This window comes from Gadus macrocephalus, chromosome 16, assembly GCF_031168955.1.
Source record: "Gadus macrocephalus chromosome 16, ASM3116895v1".
Classification (NCBI taxonomy): domain Eukaryota; kingdom Metazoa; phylum Chordata; class Actinopteri; order Gadiformes; family Gadidae; genus Gadus; species Gadus macrocephalus.
In genome coordinates, this window is record NC_082397.1 from 12,726,435 (window position 1) to 12,754,356 (window position 27,922).

The 27,922-nt window shown below is 43.2% G+C and overlaps 1 protein-coding gene across 7 annotated transcripts in view; it reads left to right on the plus strand.

Moving 5' to 3' along the window:
* st3gal4 (ST3 beta-galactoside alpha-2,3-sialyltransferase 4) overlaps positions 1-27,922 on the plus strand; it is an 84,144-nt gene that overhangs the window by 35,610 nt on the left and 20,612 nt on the right. For 5 of the 7 annotated variants that reach the window (XM_060075510.1, XM_060075508.1, XM_060075507.1 and 2 more), the window contains 2 exons: positions 11,388-11,537; positions 11,619-12,626. In XM_060075510.1, coding sequence (XP_059931493.1) covers positions 11,388-11,537; positions 11,619-11,708 — 240 coding nt within the window. In that variant the 3' untranslated portion in view covers positions 11,709-12,626. Of the gene's footprint in view, positions 1-11,387; positions 11,538-11,618; positions 12,627-16,776; positions 16,870-19,977; positions 23,526-27,922 lie in introns of those variants that run through there. The other 2 variants (XM_060075512.1, XM_060075513.1) reach the window with 2 other exon arrangements.

The following is a 27,922-nucleotide window of genomic DNA, read 5'->3' on the forward strand; positions in this document are numbered from 1 at the left end:
TTCATGTTGAGATTTACTCACCAAAATTGATGTTAAAGTTTAGTTTTTACCTAAATGTTTACCTATGTTAGTGGCAATCTTTAGATTCTAGGAATGAATTGCAAAACATAACTAAAGCTGGAGGTTTTTATTTCAAATACTGAACTCAAGACCTACCTCAACCAATATCAACCTCTTCTTGTATTTAACTTTTTTGGTAAAACAAAATCAATAGTATAATGCAGGGGTGGGCAATTCATTTTCCCAAAGGGCCACATGAGAAACAGGAACTGTTGCTGAGGGCCGGACCAATAGGCTAAATTAAATTCAGCTCAATATTAATTTGATCTCTTTATAAAAAGCAGTAAAATGCAGGGTATTTGATAAGCTGTGACTGGTAAGAGTAAATGTTATGATAAGAATATGAAAAAAATAAAGCAGACATGGTACAAAATGCAGTTATGTTAGTATTTAGCTAACATCCACAAAAGCAATTGTGAAATAATTATCATGTTTTTACCATTCAATGCTGTTCAAAGAACAGCATTGAATGAACTTTATGAAGTGCTATTACTATTTCATTTGCAGCGTGATTACAGAATTAGCTTTTTTTCCACATGTTTTCTTCAGATGAAAAACTGAAGCAAACATACTACAAAATGACAACATGTCACTATTTGAACAGTATACTCAAAGAAATTTTAAACAAAATGTGCCTGTTTTTTCCATTTGTTTTTCAGAACAGCAATAAATTAACTTTATACAAAGTGTTATTATCTTTTTGTTTATAGTTTTACTACTCCATTAGCTGTTTTTCAGTTATTATTTTCTTGTTCAGTGAGAGAAATCGAGTCTGTGCTTGGCTTGAACAAGTGCACTGAAGTGCACTCAAGTACAGCTGACAGGTCAGTGAGGGAAGATCTGCATCCTGATTTGTTAAACCAGAGGAAGGTAAGGTAAATGCAGTCCATATACATTTAGATCAATCCTTTTTAGATCGACCTACCTTTCTCTGGGCATATTAGCACAGCAGTCATTTTTTTGGTCGATTGTTTGATGTCCTATGTCCGTCGGTTTTGTATTGCCCTTTTCTGTTTGCTCTTATGTCTTTTTTGTTTTTGTTTTGTTGAGGAAGCCTGTAAGGGGAAGGGGTGGGGGTCGGAGGGGTTAAGAAGTCATAATAATTTGGAAAAACTGAAAATGCCATCAGGTCCGGGTGATTTATTATTATTCATCCGTTTTATTGCTTCGGTAACCTCGTTAAGTTGCAAAGGGCTGTCCAGCATCTGTCTGTTATCCTCCGAAATCGCGGGTACGTCTAGTGCTGTGAAAAATTCTGACATATGAGCCTCATTATTAGAAGACTAGCATCGCAAGTGCAGCGCCTCCACGAACGGTTTAGGTAGAAGGAAGATGGAGGAGTGTTTGGAAGTACTTTGGATTGAGGCAAATTACCAAGGAAAGTCATATGCAAGAACACGGTTTTGGGTTTCATAACTGTGCACATGCACAGCAATAGCGATCTTTTTCACAAAATTGGACCCTCACAAACTATATATTACATGAAAGCTGAGCCTCCACTTATTCCAACAGTACAAACCATATCATTCTGTGACTAAAACTTGCATATAACAACTTAAGAAGAAACGTCCCCTTGTCTTTTAACAACCAAAAACCAAAAAATTACCTTTGTGATTTTTGTCCACAAAGTTGATTCTGGTCGAATAAAACCACCATCAACAGATAACCCAGTGTCTGGGCCAAATTTTGCAATTAAACATGGTATTTTCAATCAATGAATAAGAGAAGGTTTCTTAGGATATAGGTAAATTGCCTTCAATCAGAAAACATATTCTTCAGCTCAATCTAGTGGCCATATGTTTATTTGCGAGTGTTTGGCTTGGTGCATTCAAATATATTTGCCCTGAAATTTAAATAGAGGTGTCAAGTGTCAAAATTGTAAGATATCTACCTTTATTTGTGTCTCATAGTAAGACATCGCTCCCAAATTATAACGACCAACTGATAATTATTTCAGGTGGAAATGTTATCTTCCACTTATGCTGTGTTCCATGGCTTTATTCACTTTAACCAAGTATCATCCCCATTGAATATTTCACTTGCACAACAATCTTTATTTTGGCACAAAGATGACATTATCGCCCTTGCAGTTGTGGAGATATAATCTATTTACTTTGGGTATGTTCTTTCCTGAAAAAAAGTTTTCCCCTGATATCGAAAATGCTATAGAATATCGATATTTTTCCAGGTATAGTGTCAAAGTTAGAAAATCCAGTATCGTGACTGACAACACTACTCGAAACGCGATTGTGATTATTCAGTTAGAGCTACAAGAAACGTGAAAGTTAAAAAAGACATATCTTTGCTACCTCTGACATTTAGTTAAGTACATTTGCATGAAATCATGCAGGTCTGCATATAACTTGGCGATAGCTTTAATAGGTTGCAACGGTGGACTGAAATCACTTCATGGCACGATGTGACCGCTCGATAAATAAGTAAACAAAGGGAAGTTTGTTATTTCTTAAACACAACATGTGTGTAAGCTAACATTCAGCTTCAGTCTGAGCTAGGATGATTTTTCTGAGCCCCCCCAAAACCAGGCCGCATGCCTGGCAAAAAGAGGCCTGTTCACGATTCTGATTATAATTTGGGCAAGTGAACATCACATTCGGGCAAGTTGAACCTGACCTGTACTTGCCCGATGGGCAAGTGCTTTTGAAACCTTAATGTCAACCCCTGCAGCTGTTTATAAGGGTTAGTACCCGCGGTTAGTACCCGCGCTTGTCTCTGTGTGTGTGTTCGTGTCCGTATGTGTGTGTGAACGAGAAAGTCAGGGAGAAAGAGTGCTATGATAAGATGAATGTGAACAGAAAGATATTTATATTTAAAGATTCTATGAGTTGCAAAGCAGACTTTGCAACCCCATAGGATAAGGTGCTAAACAACTATCCATGACACATAGTTCTTTAGGGCTCAAACTTTATAGAAACGTTGTACCCCCTCCTTTATCCATCTATTCCTTAAAGGTATTTGGTGGTAGACTGTAATTTGACGCAACATTTATCAAGTTGGCAAACAATATTTGACTTGGCCAACGAGCAACATCTCTGATAAACCTGCTTACTTTGGGCTGGGTGAGAATGTTTGCGAACATTGAACCAGCCATATGTGTTCTCCCCGAATGTGTTATTCTTTTGGACTTTCAAGTACAAACAAAACTGGATTGTTACAGAGAAGATGGCACAGTGGGAAGGCAGGGATTCTACGCTGTGCAGGCCCTATAGCGCTTGGCCATCTGCAGCTGAGATTATGGAGAGTCCAGAGAAGTCGTTGGCTTCAATGAAAGCACATTTCAAACTTTGTTTGTTTCCTGACACATTATTTTTATGTGATGGTAATCAGGGATGCAAACCCCTGATTTCGGTTGTCTCATGTGATTCGTCTAGATCCCAACTATATTGAAAATTACCAATATGCAATTGTCAAGGTGACTTATAGGTAGATGTAGCATTTTTGTTCTGAACACTTTTACTTGTATACACAGATTTATTATACAGTTCACCTGCAGGTCAAGGTAGCCTACTGTTATCAGCTATATCAGTAATTATACAGCACATCTTCAATATGAAACTTGATATAACAAATGGTATAACTAAAGTCAAAATGAGGCCAATTACATTTATTGGTAGTTTGTATTTCAGCGCTTTGTTCAGAGTGTTTGCATTGGCAGCCATGCTATCTTCCCACTAACTGTGCATGGATCCACAACAGTGTAATGATGGCCCGCCCTCAAGAGAAGGCTGAAACTCTTTAGGACGGTCATTGGTAGTAAAGTATAAATCAGCAGGGACAGGTTGATCCGTCAGCAGCGCACCACCCACCCTTGCACCTTACTAAATATAATCAGGTTGTAACACACATCTCGTTCCAACTAAGCCCAAAGTAAATATGAAGACTGTACCCTATAATAATTGTGTATTCTGGCAGGGTGGGACCTGTGCCAATGTTTGCAGCATAGTTCACACCCTGCAGCAGAAGATTTCTGCACAGGATGCTGATCCGCTTGTGCCTGGTTGTTTTGTTGCTCGCAGCTTCTGTGGGGAGGGTGTTAAAGGGGACATATTATTAAAACCACATCTTTCCTGGGATTTTGGGTGCTGTTTTTGGTCTCTGGTGCTCGCACACGCATGCAAACTTTGAACAAAGTCTGTACATGATTTTTTGAGTGAGATATGCATTACTGAAAGTACCCCGCCTACAGTTACCAAATTAGCGAATCAGTTTCGGTGCCCCCTTCTACGTAGGAAGGGGGCACAGTTGAATATTGCCTCCCACTTCCCCACTCCCCTCCAATCAGAGCATAGCTAAGGTTTGTGGACCAGCGAACGAGCAGCTCCGGCGGGGGGAACTCGGCGGCAGCCCTGCAGCTAAGCTCCGGGAGTACAATCCATTAGCCTACTCTGCCGTACTGCCGTAGCTTCGGCGGCAGTCAGGAGGGAGGAGACATGGAGGAGCGGGTGTACTCCGGGAGCTGAACTGCCGCCGAAGCTGGCCGGTCCGGCGGCAGTCCGGCAGCTCCGGCGCGGGGAGCTAGGCGGCAAGTCCGGCAGCTCAGCTCCCGGAGTACTATCCCTTTCTCCTCCATGTCGCGGTTCATGGACTTCAGAGAGTAAAGGCCAAAGTTCCTTTCCCCCAATTCCTTTCAACCATGGCCGAGATATCCCCCACTACGAGTCTTTACTTGTTGTGAAAGTGCCAGAGACGTCAGACACAGTCTTTATGTGTCATCATATCATCCGAGGCACACATAGCTTTTGGCCGTTATATGAGATATAATATTATATAAATACTAGGGATGGGCACGACACGAGTAGTAAATTCCAAACTCGAGTGATCGAAGGAATTCCTCGAGGATCAATCGAGTAGGCCTACTCGTTTAATCAAATCTATTTTTAGAATGCAACGCATCTGCAGCAGGAATAGGCCTAATGATGAATGGCAATATTACCAACCAAACATGTAATGCTTATTCTCCATCAAAACAGTCAGAGTTATCAGAGTATTCATTATTTATTTTTGCATACAATTTAAATCACGTTGAACCAAGGCCTGTAAAAAAACGAAACAAGTAGCCTAACCATTGAAAATAATTTAAAGCTGCAAATAAAACGGAAGCAAATGGACTTTGGAAATACTCAGCGTTGTGATCTTTTCTACACGGCCGTTGTAAGTACCATATCGGCTCGGCTTCCAGATCGGCTCGGGGTCTGTCGTCTGCTGATTACGTTACACAATACGCTATCTACAGCAATAAGGTTTTTTATGGCTTAAATTAAAGAGCCTGTAATGATGTTTAATTTTGAACATAGACCATTCCCAACCTATCTGTATGCTGATAGTTTCCTTCTAAAAACAAAACATCCCTCGGAATCATCTTGGCTGTTAAGATAAGCCGTCCGTGTTGCCAGATTGCGCACGTTTTCAGCCTGATTTGGCTACTTTGAATCACGTTAGGCTGGAAAAACGGGATATATGCCCAATCTGGCAACACAAACCGAAACTAGACGTAGACCTACTGCGCTCACACATGTGCTCGCTGTTGCCTCGTGGTTGCTATGACTACAGCCAGAGCTACAGCACAAAACAGCCAATCACAACTGTCCGACGTACAGCCAATCACAATGTACGCCCATTCAAGCGTACAGCCAATGATATTGTGTAACGTAATCAGCAGACGACGGACCCCGAGCCGATCTGGAAGCCGAGCCGATATGGCACTTACACCGTGATTACAGCTTCGTCTTGCGGCGGTGAAAATAGCCGACACACTTGGTTGCTGCGGGTCTGCTTTCCCGAACTCACCGTTGTGTTTCAGGAGCATATGTTGCCGCATAGTACTTGTAGTACTCTGGTAGCTCGATTTCGCTTGGCATATTTTACATTTCACCTTATGATCTCCTATTTCTTCCTAAGTATTTCAATTCTTCGCTTCGCTTTGCTTCAACCGCCATCTCTTACCTTTTTGAATTCTGGCGTGCCTGCACACGGCACGGTACTCCCCACACATAAATTTGATACATTTAATTTGCTTTGTGCCCACGGCATGCGTTAGCGGCGCCGCACAGACAATTGTTCTCGAGTAATCGATTTCCTCACGCCCATCCCTAATAAATACCCATGTATAATATTAATATTATTATATTATATGATATGATATAGATATAGAGCACCAGGAGTCAGCAAACGGCAACAATCCCTTCTCCTCCATGCTGTGGTTCAGTGTGACAGCTCATTGGTCAATGGGTTGCAGCATATATGCATTAAAGCTACAGACACCAGAAAAAGTGCATTCTGAAGGGACTGAAACAGTTGGGATTAGCGGTAGGAGAGATTTTTTTCCCCTAAAAGCTATTTCCAGCAAACAGCTTCAAAAACATGTTTTCTACTATACTATGTTTACTTGTTGGGAAAACATCATAATATGTCTCCTCTAAGTTTTTATTTCTGACATAAAGGTTTCGATGTAAAAAATATGCTTTAAACATAGGAGTGTAACCTTTGAACATCTTTGGTCCTAGGCTGAATGCTGGAACCTGCGATATGTGGTTGTAGAGTCATATTCTACCACGCTGTGGGGAGTTCAGTTTTTCGTGTCATCGTTAATAGACAACCAGTGTTTAAATACATTTATTCTACTTCATCTAAGAATGCTCGATTCTGATTGGCTGGGAGGGGTGCATTAATCCGGCATATTGCCCGCTGACTTGTCGGTTCTACTTGCTGCTGACTGAGCACAGTAGATCAATACACCGCTTGTATCGTTTTCTATCACATACATTTCCAACATGAGGTCCATAGTAAAAATAAACCAAGGAGTGCATGTTTGATCGATAGTCATTAAAGCTGACTTGATACGGATGTAGTAACTACGTTATTAAACTAGTGATCAGATCCAGCCTTGTGTGGTTGCTATAGAAACGAGTTACCTTACAGCTGAGCTAACGTTATTCACCGTAGTTCTAAAGGGAACTACTTTTCGAGGGAGATGAACTTAAACAGAGTATACATTTAATAAGCATGCAATATGAATAAGAAAAGGTTACCGCCCTCGACTTCGTCTCGGGCGGTAAGCCGTCCACGAGCCGGGCATATCAAACTGTTTATTGCCCGGCCTCTCGGTGATTATTCCTTACTTACAGAAACGAGGGAGGCCAGGAGGCCACTGGCTACCTGATTTTGTTGCTTCACCTTCATCATGTTTTTAGGTCCTGGAGCCTAATGCCAATAAAGGTATAGAGTGTGTAGAAAATTATTTAGCACGTCACCTGCGACTATTGTCACAGCATTCTTATCTCAGTAAGCACACAGGCCACAACCTGGCCTGTGAGCCAGTTGGCACAGGTGCCAGGTGGCACACAGGCATAGGCACTGCTGAATGTCATGTCAATGTCAATGTCAATGTCAACATGTCGCTCAATGTCCCTTTTCCATCATCTGGAGGAGATTCACCTTCAGACTTGGTGGGCAAGGAACAATCGGCCCACAATGTAGTCCGATTCAACCAGTTTAGCACCTGTTGGCTCCAGCAAATGTATTGCTTCAACTATATACATAAAGTTCTCTCTGTCTGCCTCTGTCCGAGGCAGCCAGCGCTCACCAAAACACGCACACAGCTCTCCATGCACTGCCTCCACAACACTATAAAACAACCTCTCCAGCACCCTCTCCTTTTTTTTGCATGGTCCAACGTGGTTCCTCCTCTGCATCATACGTAGTTTCCGGTCTACAACACACGTACTCTTACTTGGACCAGTTATCTTTGTGCCTGGTACAGATGTGTTCCATAACACACAAAATTCCATCTGTGGCGTATTCCACAAAGCCGATTTTATCACAGAACCGGGTAAGTTAACCCAGGGTTTGCGGTAACCCTAGGTTTTCCTTTCCAAAATGAACACGGTATGATAGTTACTATAGAAACATATGCCCTGAATCAAACCTGGTCGGAGCACGTTTTGCACAGGTTAAGTTTGGAACATAACCCGGTTTTGGGTATTTAAACCCTTGTTCACCGCAGATTTCATGTGTTCACAATGGCATGCCCTTTTGATGAGAGGCCTGTTGACATCGGAGCGCAAATTATTTGTGCAATCCACCGGGAGCGATTAATAAGACCACGGCTCGACACCTTGGCATATCAGATGACTTTTTGCTGTAGAGATATAGATTCTTGCGCAAATCTTTAATATATTTAAATAGCATACTCCAGCCTTACATAGCCAACACTACCAATCGAGGACCTGGCCTCATTCACTCCAGACTATTTGCGTAGCCCTCCGTTTTTTTGCAAATGGTAGTTTAATCTATAATGTTGGAGATGCTGAGCACATCTCAGTCCTTTTCAGATGACCCATCCACGTCCGGACCAGGATTTTCATCGGCCTCCTACCATACAAAGAGCAATATTGGCTGAGTACTATGCCGAGAGGCGCTTACAACAGAAAATAGTCCTAACGGACTAACATCCACTGGAGAATATTCAATAGTAGCCGGCGGCTTCATTACAAGCCATCTTGATCTGTGAAGTTGATGAACTTTTTTTCTTGTCACTCTTAGGTTTTCAACCCAGTTACCAAACAAAAACATTTAGAACATATGCGTTGTGGCACGCACACGGCTTGCATGTGTTACTTCGAAGGCAAACAAAATCTAAAATACAAGAAAAACACAAAAACCTACATTCAACCAGTGGGGTACCCTCACATGGCCCCTGGCTCTCTGAGGAGGTACCTCCAGGTACCCCCTCCATGCCAGGGCGCCCTGAATGTATGTCTATTAACAGCTCCTCCTCCGGGGTCAAGACAATTTGAGGGCCATATCCAGTCTGCCGACTGTCTGCCTTTTCACGATTGGCTTAAAAAAAAGGGCTTATTTAAATGTATGCCAATACGATGGTGGGAAAAGCTAACCAGTTTGTATGTTTTTATACTTCATTTTTACTTGATCCGCTGACGCTTGGGAACCATCGGAGTACATATTTTTTTAGAAGAAAAGGGTTATGTGGTAGGAACGTTAAGAATGCTTAACTGGGATATTTATAGATTCATTGCTCAAATATTAAGGATCATGCTTTTGACATGTAACTAACGCATTTACACGGTCAGCGATCCGCTGCCAGGCTTTGGTTCTCCGGGTTGCAGAGGCTTTAGCGTTCCCTTTTCTTGTGATAATGTCCTTCTCCTCTTCATAGCTCTCCAGGACAACCTGGAGTTCCATTTCATTGAAATAAGCGACCCGTTTCACCATTTCGATCAGGGTTTCCATGATCCATACATCACGTCTTTATAGGTTTGGCGTGCACAACCCTGTGTTAACCAACCCAGTGTTGATTGAACTAATTCATAACCCGTGCGGTGGAACCGGCAGCTCTGGTTTAGTTGGCACAGGGTCAATCAACCTTACAGTTCAGCGTTAACTCTGTGTTTGTTAAACCTCAGTTCGTGGAATACCCCACTGGTTATAAAGTTGATCCTGGTGTTGCTCCAGCAACAAGTCCATGTTTTCGGCTTGTAGCATGAGGGTAGGGATCTGTAACAGGGATGAAACCCTCTGGATCAGGTGTGTTCTGAACTTCAAGCACAGCTGTGTAATTGCACGAGAAGTTGATGATCGAAGCAGTGCACGGTATGGTATGTCACGGCGGCCTTTAGCAGACAGCCCGCCAGCCAACTGGTTCAACTTGTACACATTGGCACAGGGGCGGCTAGCCGCAGACGGTTTCCGGTCTGGTTGCTGTGTTTCCTTCCCTCCCCCTCCTCCTCCACCACTGGGCTCCACTGCGCTGTTGGGGAATGGGCTTGTGCTGGGAGGTGATTGACAAATGCTGATAGTGGGGACCGAGTTCATAATAAGGACACATGGTGGGGATGTTGGAAGCGGTACATTGCCACGCTTGAAGATCATTTACAGAGTAGGAGTCGTAACGTGCAGCCATGGTAGAGATGTGTGTGTGGTGACATGATGGGTGATCTGGGTTTGCTGGTGGCTGTTGCACATTGATTGCTCAATGTACAACAGGTGTGTAACCTCACTCAGCCCAAGACTCCAATCAGTCTGAGGCCCCGTTTACACGAAGGGAAAACGCAGATATTTCCAGGAAACGCCGTACACGGAAACGCCGTCTTTGTCACAGAAAACGATCATTTCTAAAAACTCTGGCCAAAGTGGCGATTTCTGAAAACGCCGGTTATGTGTTGTCGTGTCAACGGGGGGAAACTGGGTTTTAGGTTCTGAAGCGTCACATTATGCGCCAGGAAATGCTTAACGTCATATGAGTGCCCTATGTTTACAGTTTGTTTGTTACAGGAGGACGCTCGTGTTATTCGTTGTTGTTGATTCTGCGGATTCTGATTGGCTTGCATGGCTTTAATTGCACTCAACGGCGTATTTATGCGTTTTGATGTAAACAACAACTTTTTTGAAAACGATATTGCGTGCACAATGTTATTTTTGAAAATGGAGGGGGGGAAATATTCGTTTCTATAAATACCCTGCTACGTATAAACGTGGCCTGACTCAGATGAGGTGAGGTTGCTTAAACTAGCACACTCTGGTAATAGAAACTAGATGCAACAACGTAAACCTCTGTTTATGTTGTTATCAATACAGCTTCAGCCAAATGGTGGAGACAGTGAGTGCTGACTATTATTTTATGAGATCCCGAAAGATAGTCCAAACAGTGAACATTAAATGTCCCGGGCAGTAGGTAAGGCTTTGCAGTCTCAGTTTAAGTCCTTCCTGGAATAACTGAGAACCAAACAGGCCTGTTGTAAACACCAGTACACCCACCAGGAAGATGGGGGTATTCTCCCAAGGAGACAAGGGTTTGGGACTGAAGGGATTGGGTTTATCTTTGATCTTGGTTGGGAATGAAGCAAGGAATACTGTTTGGAACTGCCTCTCTCCCTCTGTGAACATGGATAATTATTAACAGTAGGTGAAGCAGCGAACATGGATAATTATCTGCAGTTTTGCATCGGCTAGTGAATACTGCAAAGTCTCTGTTTTCATTCAGGCATAAATATTTTCATCTCATATAGAGTACACTTTTAAAAAGTCCTCTTGATTCAAACGATCAGCAAGCTTTTTATATATCAAACAAAGCACAACTGGGCCAACAGTAGAGAGCGGGCGGTCATTGTACATCTGTTATCCTCCAGAGACCTCTAGTGGCAGAAAAACTTTGTGTGTGTGCGTCTGTGTTTTTTCTACTGATCATGTGAGTCATTTCATTAATAATGTACACAAACATTCTGTAAAATAACTGGCCTATTGCAATGGTTTTAAGAAAGCAAATTTTAATTTTGCTTTCTTTTTCCCTGAAGACAGTGCAACCGACCACAGGGATGTTGGCCATTTTTGTGGCTCTAAACTACTGTGATGTGGTTCACGTTGCTGGTTTCGGATACCCCTCATTCAAAAACCAAAATGATCCAGTCCACTACTATGGACACGATACAATTAAACAGATGAAGGTGGGTGATGATGTTCCTTGACTGTGCTGGATGTTCATATTGAAAGAATTAAGGAAATACTGACCTTGTCCTCAATTTCAGGTTTCTCCACATAATGTCAGCAATGAAGCGGGTGCCTTAAAAATGATGGAGGATTTGGGTGCCATTGTTTACCTGCATTCACATTCGTGACACAGAGGGTTAACCCTAACCCTTAACTTCAGAACTGATTAACTCTTTGAGCTTACACTTAACTTTCTGTTGGATTCATCCATGCATCATATTAATTGGCTTTTGGATAACACCCAGTTGACAGTTTAAGTACTCTAATCCTCATTTTTAATAACCTTTTATGCAATTTAATTGTATAAAAAAAGTTTTTTGGGTCTTAGTCTTGCCTGACCAATTCAGATACGTTATTTACATTGGGCTTTATCACAGTAACAACCTGTTGCAGGTAAGAAGTTTGATATATTAAATCTGTGTTTGATGTATTTAATGTCTGTGTAGACAATCAGATTCCAATCAGAAAATGTTGTCAATCTGGAATAGCTGATCTTAGGGTGTTGCATTCAGATCTTACATGCTGAGGTTATAGTCGGGTACACTGTCGAAAACTGCATTGTCTGCTTGTATTGAACATACACCTACAATTTTCTGAAAAAATGGCGGTCTACCTACCTCAGCTGGATGCCTGGTAACGCCATCGGTCGCACAACAAAGTCCCAACTCTTCTCTGTTTCGGAACCGCAATGGTGGAACGAGCACCCTGCCGATGTCAGGACTGCAGAGTTGCTCACCAGCTTCCACAAGAGTCTCAAGACTACCTTTTCAGAGTTAATCTGGACTCTACAAAGCCTTCCTCCTTACCTCCCTCCTCCCTTACTCTCTGAAAAACACCCCAGGCACTTAAAGAACCTTATCCTATACCTATCTTTGTTGAATACAGGGAATGGATTAACCAAGCAATTGTTAATGCTTGGCACTTGTTCTATGAACATCCTTACCGTACCGACAGCGATATATTGTTGTTTCTCTTTCTTGAGTCACTTAAGAGATGGATAAGAGAGTCTGATAAATGCCCTGAATGTTAATAAAATGTAAATGTACCTTTAGGCATCCTTGTGCAAGATGCCTGACCCCTGTTTGCACCTTAAAGTGTAATTCCGGCGAAAATTTAACCCAGGGTCTTTATCGGCATGAAAACCAATAAAATAAGCCCTCCAGACACTCATTTTCATTGATAATCGAGTATAGAGCTTGCCCAAAGTAGCCCGGAGCAATGTAACATCCCGAAAAGCTTCCATCTTCTTGGCTAGGGGCACAGCATATGCAACGTAATTTTTTTTAACCTCTAATATTGCTCAAAGAATATAGCACCAAACCTCTGCAATAGCATGATTAGGGTCCCTACATAAAACAAAGCATCAACAACTTAGGGTGCACTCACACTAGGCCATCTGGCCGTGGCCGTGTGGCCGTTTTCACACCTAACCGTGCTCAAATGGCCCCATTGTTCTCTGGCCTGCACTCACACTAGGCCATCTGGCCGTGGCCGTTGGCCGTCGCAGCTGTGGCCTGGAGGCTCTTGTACATACGTCATCACGTCGTAACACGTCATCACCAAGTGTCCGCTGCATGGACCATAATAAAGTCTGGCGCCAGTCAGAGTTTTAACAACAATGGATAACAACACAGAGAACACACCAACAGTTGAACCGCTTGACGCGATGTTTACCGTTTAATGGGAAAGAAGGCTCGTCGCCTTTAATATGTCCGTGATCGTCGCATTGACTATACGTCATCCAGCTCAGGTTGCGTAGCCGTGCGTGTGCGCGTGTCGGCTCATTAGCATCTGTACCGTAGCGGCCAGTGCCGTAGCAGTACAACTCTCCCAAGTGGCCAAATTGGCCCGGCCTGGCCAGACTGGCCACACTGGCAGATTTGAGCACGGTTAGGTGCTAAAACGGCCACGGCCAGATGGCCTAGTGTGAGTGCACCCTTAGTTAGCGTACTGGGCGTTTATCAAAAAATTTGGTTTTCCAAGTCTGCCTTACCGGTAGGTCCATTTTTCCAGGAAGTCCACACAGGTCGATTACCGGCTACAGTAAATAATATAATAGACGCACCAACAAATTTAAAACAGCCAAGTATCAGGAGGGAAGATTTTTAAGTTAAATTTGTTGGGGCCTCTATTTACGGTAGCCGGTAATCGACCTGTGTGGACTTCGTGGAAACAACACAAGTTGTTAATGCTTCGTTTTATGTGTAGGGACCCTAATCATGCTACTGCAGAGGTTTGATGCTATTTGAGCAATATTAGTGGTTAAAAAATGCAGATCTGGAAGTGTTCGCTGTTCCCCTAGCCCAGTGGTTCTCAACCGGGGGTACGCGTACCCCTGGGGGTACGTGAAGGTAGTCCAGGGGGTACGTGAGATTTTTTAGGGTTAGAATTTTTTTTTTTTTATTATTATTATTTTTTTTTTTACATCTTTCATATCATTCCGCAGTCCGGTAATTTAACATAACAGAAAGTCATTGAAACATGAAGCCAGAGTGTGGGTTACTGTGCATTTGCGTGAAGAACTATTTTTTCTTAGCAGAAATCACGAAATGGCAACAAAATCATTAAATAAATAGGTATTTTGGAGGAATGTCTTCTTAGGTTTTGGCAAGTCACCGTATGATAAGCGGGATATTCATATTTATTTCCGTAGGCTAACGTTCGTGCCTGTGAGCGTTTGCGCTGATATACATATTACTATTGCCCCTGTGTGTGTGTGTGTGTGTGTGTGTGTGTGTGTGTGTGTGTCAGCCATGATCGTCTGGGCCAGGGCCTATGCTAAATAAAATAAAAACAATGTCCCATTCCACCTCAGCAGACCTCCCTCCCTGTCCCAGATGTTGAATACAACAGGTGTTATACTCACGGAAAACACAATGTGGAATACACAACACTTATCCACTATTTGGGGCCATCGTCTGATCCAGATCATACCCTTTTCCCACCTGTACCAGACACACCTCCAACACACCCCCAAGTTTGACCTCACTGTATCCTCCCATTACTGGTGAAGAACTATTTGCCGCTTGAAAACTTAAAAAAATGAAGGTTATATGAGTTTGTCAGGCATGTACATTTTGATCTGTCATCTCTTAATGATTAAGGTGAAATCCCCCTGTGAAGAGGCTCTTCTCCACAGCTCTGCTTTCTTCAGGAAGCCATCCACCTTATCATATAGGTTCAAAAGGCTGGTGTCTTTTCCCTGCAGAGACATATTCAGCTCGTTGAGTTTGCTGAATATATTTGCCAGATAACACATCTTTGCAATCCAGTCTGTGTCCTGGAACAGGGTGGCATGGAGAGAGCTGTGCTCAATCAGAAATGTTTGAACTTCTGTGTTTCTCATTCTCTCTGTTTATTGAACTGTCAGTGTTGACAGTTCAATAAATCAGACAATGATGGCATAACGCTGTGTTTTACATCTTTTTTTCAAACAAAAATGCTTTGCGCTGGTTAGGGGGTACTTGGCTGAAAAAATATTTCACAGGGGGTACATCACTGAAAAAAGGTTGAGAACCACTGCCCTAGCCAATAACATGGAAGCCATTTGGGCTGTTACATTGCTCCGGGCAACTTTTTGCAAGCTCTATCAACGAAAAAGAGTGTCTGGAGGGCTTATTTTATGGGTTTCATACCGAAAAAGACCCTGATTCAATTTTCGCCGGAAATACACTTTAATGACATGTCTAAAAGACACGAAAGACCACTGAGATAAAAGCATCCTCAAAATGGTAATAAAAAGCCTGGATGTAGTTGTGAGAATTAACTGGAATTTCCGGCTGTAAAATAAGCAAAGATGTATGTGTATTTATTTGAAAAGATTGACTTTCCCGAATTTCAGAAGTATTTTTCACAATTGACTTGGGCTATGGGTTTTCTTCTTTATATGTATGTATCAAAAATAAATGTCTATGGCGCAGTTTTAGTTTATTGAATTTGACTATAACACTGAAATTGCATTTATTACAAACCTTTATCATTCCTCTGGATATTATTATTTGTCACTCATACGCTACTGAATTTGGGACTGTTTTCTAAACACCAAACCGTTGGAAGAAGGGACAGCAATTCAAAATATGCAGAAATATGCCTATTTTGCAGACCTCAGACTTTTGACTATTTATATATATTTTTTTCATGTTTTTGGGGATATTTGGGAAATTGTACTGGATATATTACATATATATTGTTAAATAAAACTTTTTAAGCATTTGAGATTTTTTGTCCTAATAAACAAAGCTTTCATGTCCATCTTAAAGGGATGCTTCACCCATTCAGAACAGGAGTTCTATCTTTATGAAATTGCAATTGAAAAATATATGTATTTTTTTCCCTCAGTCTAACCCAGTCTTCCCTTGGCCCAGCTTTCCTGGTCTAATTTTCTCCCGAGATGACGTCAAATGACGCGTTTGACGTCATCTCGGGAGAACTTTGCTTGCCTGCTAGATGGGCCGAGGACTACAAACCACTTGTTCTGCAAATTTGTGAGCCCAACAATAAGGGGGAGCTCGCGTACGAGATGTAAACACAATGTCCGCCATGTTTCTTCACCGCTTAGCTAGAGAACAAATTTGCAATGTGAAACAGCCAAAGTGGATTTTGAAAATATATTGTTGGATTCGGACATTCAGGGCTATTTGTACAGGTCAAAATACAGCCAGGAAGAATAGACACAAATAGAGCGGGAGGCTGCTGCGGCTGCAGCTCAACAAGCCTCGTCTGTTGCCCAGGACGAGGAGCCGGAGCGCGCCGGTTTGCTCTGTTCAGTGTGCTGCAGCGAATTTCAGCGATGCCAGTTTCTTCTAGAATAAATGTCTGAATCTGGCGAAGACGGGGCCATGTGTGTAACCTCTCACCCAGGCTTTACGCCTCATCTGAACAGTTGGGTTTTGGATACATATTTCCGGACCCAGTAAATTGAACACCTGATCCGGACCCTGAACTGGAAAGGCCAGCCAAAGCCTGTCGGGAGAAATAGACGTCTAAGCATAGAGTACGTGTTTTTTTTTTTTACTAGCAGATTGGCTACAATAGTTTTGAGTCCCGGGGAACTTGACAATGTAGTTGTCCGAAAGTAGCCAATCTTATTGGCAGAGCATAGGCTACGTTACGTTAGCTTGAAGTCTGTGTAATGCTGTATAGGCTACCCAAGGCATAATTTATCTTGCTTTGCTAATGTTGTTCTCTTTCTTTCAGTATCGGCTTCCTGTGTTGTCCAGGCCATCAGAGCTAATTACCCAGCACAAGATGGGCAGTACCGTGGCTACCAGGAGACGGTAGATGCTCAAGGTGAGCTGTGAATATTTTGACTAGCAAACGCACCCTACACGTTTTATTTTTGTAAATAGTTCAGGATATTTTTTTTTGTGGTGAAGTATCCCTTTAACCTATCAAAATTAGGTTTTAATTTTAAGGACACGCAATATTTGTATCGCCACTAGATGGAGCAGTGCTCCCGTTCGTAGAACTGCATTGCACAAGAGGCCGAGCATGCAGCAACTGGAACTGGACTGCCTTAGGCAATGGAAGAGGCAAAAAGAAACCAAGCTTCATGCAATGGATGGACTAGCCCGTTTCCGCACATCTGGAAAACAAGCGCATCGCTGAGTGCTGTTTATTCAGACTGACTGATGTAGGCCTTCGTTTGCCACTAGCGACTGGTGTTAATGATTGTGACCACCATTGGTACACGAGATATTGTAGTTATTAATGAGGATAAGTAATAGAAGTCATGCCTGTAGCACCCATTAAAAAGCTGCATATGCGGCCTCCTGCCTTCCCCATCTAATAAATAATGCTTCTCGTAAACACACGCTGGTAGTACGGCAAGATGGCCCTTTTAGCAACCTTATTGCATTTAGAATATCTAATATATATATATTATATACCCCAACACACACACACAGACACCTGGCCTTTTCATCATCTGACTAACAAGGAGGCCATAGTTTTGGATGTGTTTGTGTCAACGGTGAGTGAAGTGAGAAAAAATAATCGCCTCACGCCTGAGGGGGTTTGTTCCTTTCCCTCTCTCCGCAACCTGCCCCCCGGTTACATAATGGAGCGGGGGGCTGTGAAAGGGCAGCGGTTTACCACACATACAACAGAGGGGGAGAGAAAGAACAACCAGGTCAGATCGTTGGGATATGCATACTTACCCCCCCCCCCCCCCCCCCCCCCCTTCTCCATGTCCAGTGGTGTAGCCTACCCTGACCCCCCTCCCCCTCCTCCTCCATGTCCAGTGGTGTAGCCTACCCTGACCCCCCTCCCCCTCCTCCTCCATGTCCGGTGGTGTAGCCTACACCTAACCTGAGCCTACCCGCTCTAGCTCAGTAGCATTGCTAACCTGCATTCATACACTACGTTCACCTACCAGTGGGAATGGCCAGGCTGCTCATATACGCCGGAGATACACTGCGGGGGGTGTATGGACTCACACTCCACCCACCTGGCACCAGTGTGTGCTAAGCTTGCTGAAGACGAACTGGGCTCTTAGAAATGCATAGGTTTGAACCTCGAGGGAGTCCCCTTTTAATCTATGACCCGTGGCCCTCCCTGATGCTACACTGGGGAATGTTAACAAGGCTATTGGCTACAGGGGGGTCCCCTCTGATCACCCCCCCCTGCTCACTGGCGCCTCCCAGCACAGGCAGAGGTGTGTGTGTGTGTGTGTGTGTGAGGGGGGGGAACCAGATCATGCAGTATCCCATTCTTTATCTTTGTAAATTAACTGTTAATATCAAGGGTTACTGTGTGAGGTGTGTGTGTGTGTGTGTCTGTCTGTCTGTGTTTGAGCGTGCGTATGTGTGTGCGTTGGGAAAGAGAATGCGTGTCTGTGCCTCTGCCTGTATGTGGGTACGTTTGTTTGTGTGAAGGCCTACACAGGGCCTGTTTTAGTTTTCACTGGAGCTCGCTACCTCATGAGAGGGCATCTGAACGGGCTTCCCAACACTCCCCCACAGCCACCAGAGCGGCCGCGAATCAGGTGCTCATGCAAACACACCGCTGCCATGGTAACAGGAAGCATAAGCAGGAAATAAGAGGATTGAAGGAGAAAAAAATGTCATAAAAAAATCCAATGTTAGCATTGCCGACGCAGCTTTCCTCAGCAAGGCATTGGAAGGCATGTTTCCTCGCCATGGAAACACTGTCATATAATGTCAGTCTTTACTAGGCTTCTCTGTTCCTGGATGCATTGGAGAAACGGACATGGATTGGTTTAAGAAGCTGTGAATATTGCCGACTTTTATTGCCGGTTTTTGGTTATGCTTGAACTAAAAAATATAATTGTCATTGAATGTGAATTAATTATGGTTTTGATCTGAGAGCCTGGTGTCCAGCAAACGTCCCGCTTGGTGGCTGGAGACATTCCACTTTTTTCCCTCATGGTCCTGTTTAATGGGTAAACTTGTGCTATGCAGCTGCCACAGCAAGCAAAATGTCAGCAGCTGACCCAGCTAATTTAAAGGCTAGTGCCAGTGTTGTATTTCATCAGCACCCTTGTTTATAATCTAATCATTATGCAGCCAAGGCCCAAGAAAGGGTACCACACATGTATTATAATATCACAGAAACAACTGGTATTAGCCAGTTTGACCTTTATAAAAGAAATATTGAATCTTTAAATTGTATTTATATTGTCATTCTGTGTAGTCTACACATAAAGGAGGGTAGAAATGCAGAAATATCATCACTGAGCATTAGAAACACCAACATTTCTATAGAACACACACTAAATGGAAAATCACACACAGGATATGGTATCAAACAGCTTATTGATTTTCTTTGTACGATATATGTACATTTGTGCGTGCATTCCTGTGTGTGTGCATATTTGTGTGTTTCATCTTTTAGCACAGATTCATGACTTGTCCTGGTTGTCGTGGTTGGTCTCTGCCTTAAGGTCTGCTCTCTTTTGCACGGAGTTCTGTCTGGTCCCCCTTGCACGCTCTTTGGCTCTGTTGCTATGTCCCGTCCATCCATGCCAATACACCCGCACGGAGCACAGCAATTACAATAAACATTGACTAACACAACAGTGGCAGCCGGCGCGGGTGTGTGTACACACAAGCCAACATGCGCTTCCACTCACTCACACACGCTAAGGGGCAGGTCTAGTTTGTCGCTTGACAGGTAGGATTATCGCTATCCGTGGGACGGTGACACGGCGGCATAGTTGAAGGAAGACTCTCACTGCTGAAGCTCTTCTTGGAAACAAGAGTCCGCTGGCCGGCAACCTGAGACCCCACAGATCGTGTTGTGTGTAAATGCAGAGTTTGACTCATGGTGGCCTGCTGCGCATGAGCTATCTATTGTGACTAGAAACAAAGGACTACCCTTTGATTCCTCTTGTTGTCTTTATTTTTTCTCTCCCTGGTGCGCGACTTGGTTACATAGCCAACCGGAACTTGGTTTTGCCTGTTGCCCACGACGACGGCCTTCAGGTTGCTGTACGACATGCTAATGGGGCCCCTGCAACAGCCTTTTTCTCTCTATTTTTTGAGCAAACCAAAGCACCCGTCGACCACCACTTGATGTGGTAATGCCCGCCTACATTTCTGACAGGTCAGCTCCTTTCCTCCCTCTCTGCCTCACTCTCTTTCTCTCTCCCTTCCCTCCTTCACTATTTTTTCTCCCCTATCTCTCTCTAAACTGTCTCTCTGTATCTCTCTGTCCCTCTGCTTCACTCTCTCGCACACGCTCTCCCTCTCTCTTCGACTGCAAGCACAAGAGCATAATGGCGATCTGAATTTTTTTACAAAAATAAAGGATTACAGCCACAAGTGGGTAGTTTCATAATGCCTCAAAGCTCTGTTTTTTTTTGTGGGTCCCTGATTATATTCATACAGCAACGTTTCATAAAGAGCTCCTTTAGCAAGCGGCTCTCTAATGGCTCTATTCAGTGGGGTTCAATTTACATGCAACTGCAATATCATTTGGAGATTATATAATTAAAAGCTGTCTGGTATGAGTTGGTCTAAATGCTACTGAGGATATATTTGTTTTCTGTTGTGATTCTTTTTAAAAGCCTTTTTGAGTTAATCCTCTCAACAGTTCGTTACCCATGCACTCAAGAACAACAATGTGTGTTCTGCTGATTTACAGACAAATGGTTCTGGGTTGAATCCCCATTTCCGCATTGTACCTATCCTTGAGCAAGATTCCCCCTTACCCCTTCACCTTCACCTTCACCTCTCCGCTATCCCATAACCCCGGAGGGTCGTTGGGGCACCACAGACGCTCTGTTGACCAGCTCTCTCCATCCCTCTCTGTCCTCGGCAGCTCTCATTGCCTCACTGATTTTCAAGTGAGTCCATTCTCTGATGTTATCTTCCCATCTTATCTTTTGTCTCCCTCGTCTCCTTCCACCTTGTACGGTTCCTTGCAAGATGGTCTTTGCAAGGCCTGAGGATCTGGTGATGTGTCCGTACCACCTCAGTTTCCGTTTTTTAACAGTGGTAAAAAAAACGACCTGCTCCTTAATGACCTGTATCTGTACTGTCTAACCCCTACCTGCTCCTTAATGACATGACTGTACTGTCTAACCCCTACCTGCTCCTTAATGACCTGTCTCTGTACTGTCTAACCCCTACCTGCTCCTTAATGACCTCACTATGTACTGTCTAACCCCTACCTGCTCCTTAATGACCTGACTCTCTACTGTCTAACCCCTGCCTGCTCCTTAATGACCTGTCTCTGTACTGTCTAACCCCTACCTGCTCCTTAATGACCTCACTATGTACTGTCTAACCCCTACCTGCTCCTTAATGACCTGACTCTCTACTGTCTAACCCCTGCCTGCTCCTTAATGACCTGTCTCTGTACTGTCTAACCCCTACCTGCTCCTTAATGACCTGTGTCTGTACTGTCTATCCCCTACCAGCTCCTTAATGACCTGTCTCTGTACTGTCTCACCCCTACCTTCTCCTGTATGACATTAAGTAGCAGGTCAACACACACACACACACACACACACACACACACACACACACACACACACACACACACACACACACACACACACACACACACACACACACACACACACACACACACACACACACGTACACCTACCTGCCTACACGCCAACCCACTCCACAGCTCCACTCTTTGAGGCACAAGGCCTTCCCTGTACTGTAGGTTTGGGTGTTGCTACATCTCATTGATGCAGGCCTTGCTGAGGCCTTAAATGACAGTGATAGATTAGGCTGTCATTAGAGGCAGCGGAGCTCATCCTGGCAGCTCGGCCGTCTCCTAGCTTAACCTCTCGCTGTCCTGCTGCCTGGAAAAAGCAGCAGCAGCGCGCCCATATGTCACAGCTTTTAATACACTGCAGCCATTCATTCTGCGCTTACAGGTATGGTAGACTAGGAGCTAGATGTTGAGCCCAACATGCAGAATCCATGAGGCAGGCCTGCGATGTAATGTATATTTCTCATATAAACAAAGATCCGACAATGTTAATACCAGTATTCAAATGCACAATTTTAATGCATACATAAATACGTAAGCGGTCAACGGGTGGAGGGGAAGAATGGTGTGTAATCCTTGCAAGTCCTTTTTTTTTTTTTTTTCAGGGTGCTGTTTTTCCCCCCTTCAGCACCGATAATATTAAAAAGTGGCTGTATCTGACACATCTTGATGGTGCTTTCCCTGTTGAACGGGGCAGGCGGGCTGGGTAATAAGAAGAGGAAGAAAAGTCCTGCTGTAAGCAGAGTAGGGACAAGACCTTGATGATGCGCACCAGGCCAAAGCTGACGCTCTTAGATATGATACTACACCCCAAAAAATCCTGGTGAGAGAAAATTCTCTCAGGCTGCTTTTCAATGAGGACTGCGACACTGCTACATCAGAGCTGAAGAGAGAGAGAGGGAGAGACATCCAGACAGACTGAGATACAGAGAGAGAGGGAGAGACAGAGAGAGAGGGAGATACATACAGGCAGACTAAGATAGAGAGAGAGAGAGAGAGAGAGAGAGAGAGAGAGAGAGAGAGAGAGAGAGAGAGAGAGAGAGAGAGACAGACAGGCAGACTGAGATACAGAGAGAGAGGGAGAGAGAGAGAGAGGGAGAGACATTCAGGCAGACTAAGATAAAGAGAGAGAGGATGAGAGGGAGAGTGAGAGACATTCCGACACACTGAGATACAGAGAGAGAGGGCGAGGGATCCAGACGCACTGAGATAAAGAGAGGGACAGTAAGAGGGAAAGAGTTGAGCGGAGGGATCCATATATCTGAGTCTTATCTTCAGGCACCAAATGGAATTATACTGTGAGCCAGAATCCCCTCACAAGTCTTCGGCCTTAAGTAATAAAAGGGGAATAAAAAGGCGAAACACCTCTGGCACCAGTAAATTAATGATATTCAAAGGAATGTGAAATGCGATGCTCCTTTTGCCTTCTGGAAACCCGCTTCAAAGCTGTTCAAATGAGGAGGAAACCGTTGCGGGTCTTAAAGCGAGGGTCTGCGCGCGGCCCACCAAACCGTCCGCGTTGTGTCCAGAACCGGATCATCTTTTCTTTGTACTTGCAAAGCTGCCTCAAAAAGTGTGTTTTCTGTTGTTATTATTAATAGAAAGTTTCAGAGGAACCGTCCAGGGCCTTTCGTAATGTCTACTCTTCTGAACGAAAAAACAACAACACATCTACAATTTTTTTACAAACATTGCGTTGTATGTCGTGCATCTTTCATGTGTATGAAAAGCAGAGGCCAACATGAATGGTTAATGTGATTTTACAGTTATGTAACAGGGCTCTCTTTGTGTTTCTCTCTTTGGGCTCCAGGTGTGTGTGTGTGTGTGTGTGTGTGTGTGTGTGTGTGTGTGTGTGTGTGTGTGTGTGTGTGTGTGTGTGTGTGTGTGTGTGTGTGTGTGTCAGGGTGTTATTTAACCAGCTTGCTGTCTCTCCTACACTGATGTGCATGCAACACATTGATATTATTATATTGCGAACTTCTTCTTGGACAAAAAGCTCTTTGCATAAGGCAGTGTATAAAAAAAAAATCATGTTTGAAAGGCATCATGCTCACTTTAGCTCGCAGCTTGTTTCTGGGCAGATAGGTAAAGGACAACCAAAGCCCTTTGCGTACGTGCTGCTGTGAAACTGAGTTATTCTGTTGCGCTCAACACCCACTGGCATCCCAATGAACTCATGAATAAACAAACAGACATATACGCGAGGTGATGACTACTTATTAGTACATTAGTAAAAGCTGTCGTTTTCCTCTGATAATATCTTTGGAACAAGCTGATTGGTGCGTCCTGCAAATGTCATATTTTAGCCTTAACCGCCTTCTGTCGACTTCTTCCAGAACTATATTATTTTTCTACCCACAAATTTTATTTTCGTTTTCCCAGAAACGAAAGAAGACTCTGTGACAACCACAAATACATACAATCGTTTTGTCTGTCTGTGTGTGTGTGTGTGCGTGTGTGTGTGTGTGTGTCTGTGTGTGCGTGTGCGTGTGCGTGTGCGTGTGTGTATGTGAGTGTGTGTGTGTGTGTGTTTGCATGAGTGTGTGTGTATGTGTTTGTTTGTTTTCATACTAATTAGAACAGAAACCAAGGGACAGTGAAAATCCCCAGCTGTGCTTCTTTGCATTTGTATCCCCGGGTGAGATCTCTACCCTGGGATTAACCAACACACACACACACACAGACGTACAGATTAACACACACACACACACACACACACACACACACACACACACACACACACACACACACACACACACACACACACACACACACACACACAGTAACACACATACACATTAACAAACACACTTAAACACACACATAAACACTTAGTCTTTAAATTGTCGCCATTTCGGGCCTCATTGTCTTGGCACTAAGTGGCGTAGGGATGTTGTTATAACAAAGTAGTTGCATAACAATCTTGTGCTTAAAGGCTCGGGGGGGATTTGAGCTTGAAAGTGTCAGATACATTGTTCGTGAATGATATGCATGTTTGCCAACCGACGAGATCCCATTGTGAAGCATGCCCCACATACATCCTGAACAGTTCATTGACAATCAGTATTCACCAAGAGGATTACATTAACATGTCTCACATTCCTGCATGCTGAGTGGACTCAAATGATCACTGCATTTCATCGATATAGATGACTCCATTTGTAACCTTGGAAACCACTAATTTGGTAAAGATCCAATCACATCCTACAATATTAATAACAGAGCTTGTAAATCATACAGCTTACATTTGGGAAGTACAGGAGCATACAAGTGTTAACGGTAGTAATGTTGTTGTGGTCGTTGTTTAGTAATTAATCATGAAATTATTTGTGTTATTGTGCTTGAAATTGTCGCAGTGTCTCTGATGAGAGACGTGTCAGAATTGATTACACTAGGATACGATATACGCTTATTTAGGATTTTACATTACTAACAACAAATTCCATGATGCATTCTGATGTACAAGCCCGGTCCACTTTATTGTTACATGGTGCCTATGAAAGGTCAATAAGATACTTCCATTGTACCAGTCCCATACGGAGATGGATTTAATATGTTCTAATCCCTGCACTTCTATTTAGCTGATTCAGATATTTTGGTAGTTTAATATTGGCCAGTTGGCTTTTATGACCATGAGTACCCAGTAATGGCACCATACATATTTTTGTAATTTCTAATAATTTTGGAAACCAATTCTGCCTCTCTGCCTAAGATACATAGCAGCCGATTATCAGCGGGATATTAGGAGGAGCCAAATGGCAAAGGACCATGATATGACTTGGCAGTGCTTGGCTGATCACAGCAGATGGAACCTCATTATTTATATGTAAAACCAAGTAACAGCATATCTTCGATATGAAGTCCTACATGCATTCATCCATGCATTATCTAGCAATTCAACACTCTTGATTGATTTTATTTATTTTCCACTCTAATTATATTTGGAAACATTTTACGAAACAAATAGGTGTATTCATACAGCGTTACTGAACTGTGACCAATTTTATTCAGTTTACTAATTGTATTTGTCCTTGCTCTTGTTATACTAAAATATGTCTGTCTATTTTGGTAAAGTCTTCAGACAGAAGAAAATGAGAGAGAGAGAGAGAGAGAGAGAGAGAGAGAGAGAGAGAGAGAGAGAGAGAGAGAGAGAGAGAGAGAGAGAGAGAGAGAGAGAGAGGGTAGTAACAGAAAATGGAGGAGTGAGTGAGCAGCCATTAAGGGATCAGATGTTGGATTAGGTTAGGGGGGAAGTGGAATGAGTGTGACTAAGAATTCTCCCCACGGAGACGACAGGCAGAGTCAGCCCTAGCACAGCCCACTACCATCACTGTCATGCCAATCAAAACATGAGCAGCAGAAAAACATCTGCCCCAGGGGCATCATATTCCTACAGCCATCCATCAAAAGACTGGTTGCCATGCGGAGCCAGGCTGCACTGGCAAGGCATTATGGAACGTACCAAAACAACACTGTCAGAATTAAATGGGAGGTCCGAAAGTGCTGGTCCTGTATCACAAAGTGTTATTTCTTTCTCTTTCTCAGTCCTGCAAGACATAAACTCGTCACACTCTTTATGTTTAATTCATTATAATTCATGGCATACATTTGATTATTTGCCTGGGACGATACACATTGAAAAACCTTTTTGTCGATGTGCCAGAATCAGCCCAAAAGGCTATATTTCATCCGCAGTCCCTTGACTGGTAGATTCAAAACATATGTTTAAATACATCACATTCATGAATATACATGATGGAGAACTGATTTGAGTTAGCTCTTTTAGAAATGCTTTTTCACACATATGCCTGTTTGCGGTTTATTCCAAAGAAGTTTTTGGCTTCTACTAACTAACACCAAAAATTGGAGGGTCCTCTACCATTGCTGCTGACAAAAGTATTTATTGTTACAAATGCTGCCCAAAAAAATCAAAGCACCAGAACAAAGCTACATTTATTGATCTAAGTGTCCATTGGATAGGATTCGAGAAACTTGATTGGTAATTTCCATCCATTTCACAAATGAGGAGATGGAGACAGACTGAAACACTCAGAGATGGTGTAGCAGTATGTATCAGCATGTTATTGAAGAGGACAGAGCAGCAACGGCCCCCAAATATTTACTACTAGCCTAACAAACACCAACCTGTGGCAGTGAAAGTCAAGTCAAAAGAGGTCCCATGTGTGTCTGGATTGTAAAGTAGCAGCTTGCTGAACGCTTGGTCCAAGACCAAATTAGCATAGCAACAGTGTGAAGGTTCTATGTCAGGTTAGAGGAAGAGCATGTAAAACATGATGGTGCTACAAAGTTCAAGAACAAGTTGTGGTTATCACGCACAAATTCCTAAATGTACAGCTAGCAGTAAAACGCGCGCTTTGCCAAATGTTCTTAGACAATTTATGATACAACATTATAGTTATGGTAAATAGTCAAATTAGTTGGATAATTGGAATGGGAGATAATAATTGTTATAAGTATAAGAGTCATTCATGCTATTAGATGTTACTAGCCTGTTCTGAGTTGGTGGATCATTTGTGCACAAAGCACAAACATGTACCCTAAACGTTATTTAGTCGCACAACATACATTAATTGTAATATAGGGCAGACATGATAAGCCTACACACAATGTAGATAAGAGTAGTATGTTGAATGGAACCGAAATTAGCTCTGACACTTAATATTGTTCACATGAAATCCTTTTCTTGTTTACTTTCATTCAAAATAACCTTTTCTACGTTAAACAAGACTCATTGTTTTGCACCCATTTTATTTTGTTGTATATTATTATTTATTATATATTATTTTTTGTTTGTTGTGTAGCAAAACGGCATACACATCCGCTCCTCTTCCCAGCATCTGTTATCTAATCCAGGAAAATGACGTGAGCGCTCATGGTCGTACGTGTTAGCGTGCGGTTAAACCTGGGCCACTTGGACCTTTCATATCGAGTCAGGTTCAGCCTTCTGCCAAATGTGTGTCACAAACTGTCACCACGGTCTCGCCTGCACCTCGTCAGGGCGACAGGGCCGTTTCCCTGACGATTCTGTCAGTTTGCAGATGGCGGAGGGAGGGAGAGGGAGGGAGGAAGGGAGCCTTGGCCCATAAAAGAGCTGCCCGGAGGGAGTATGTGTGATGGCGGGATGGGGTTGGGGGAGAGGGGGGGTAGGGGGGGACATGACATTATGAGCCATCAGGACACATTCATCAGATGCAACATTAGCACTGTAACTGACTAGGAAGCGATATTAATCCATTGCTTGCTCTTGTTCTCTTGTTCTCGTACTTCTCCTGTCAGTTTGACTTGCTAATGGGGCAATACTCTGCCACCCCACACTTACCTTTTAATTGCGTCCTAATATGATGGATCA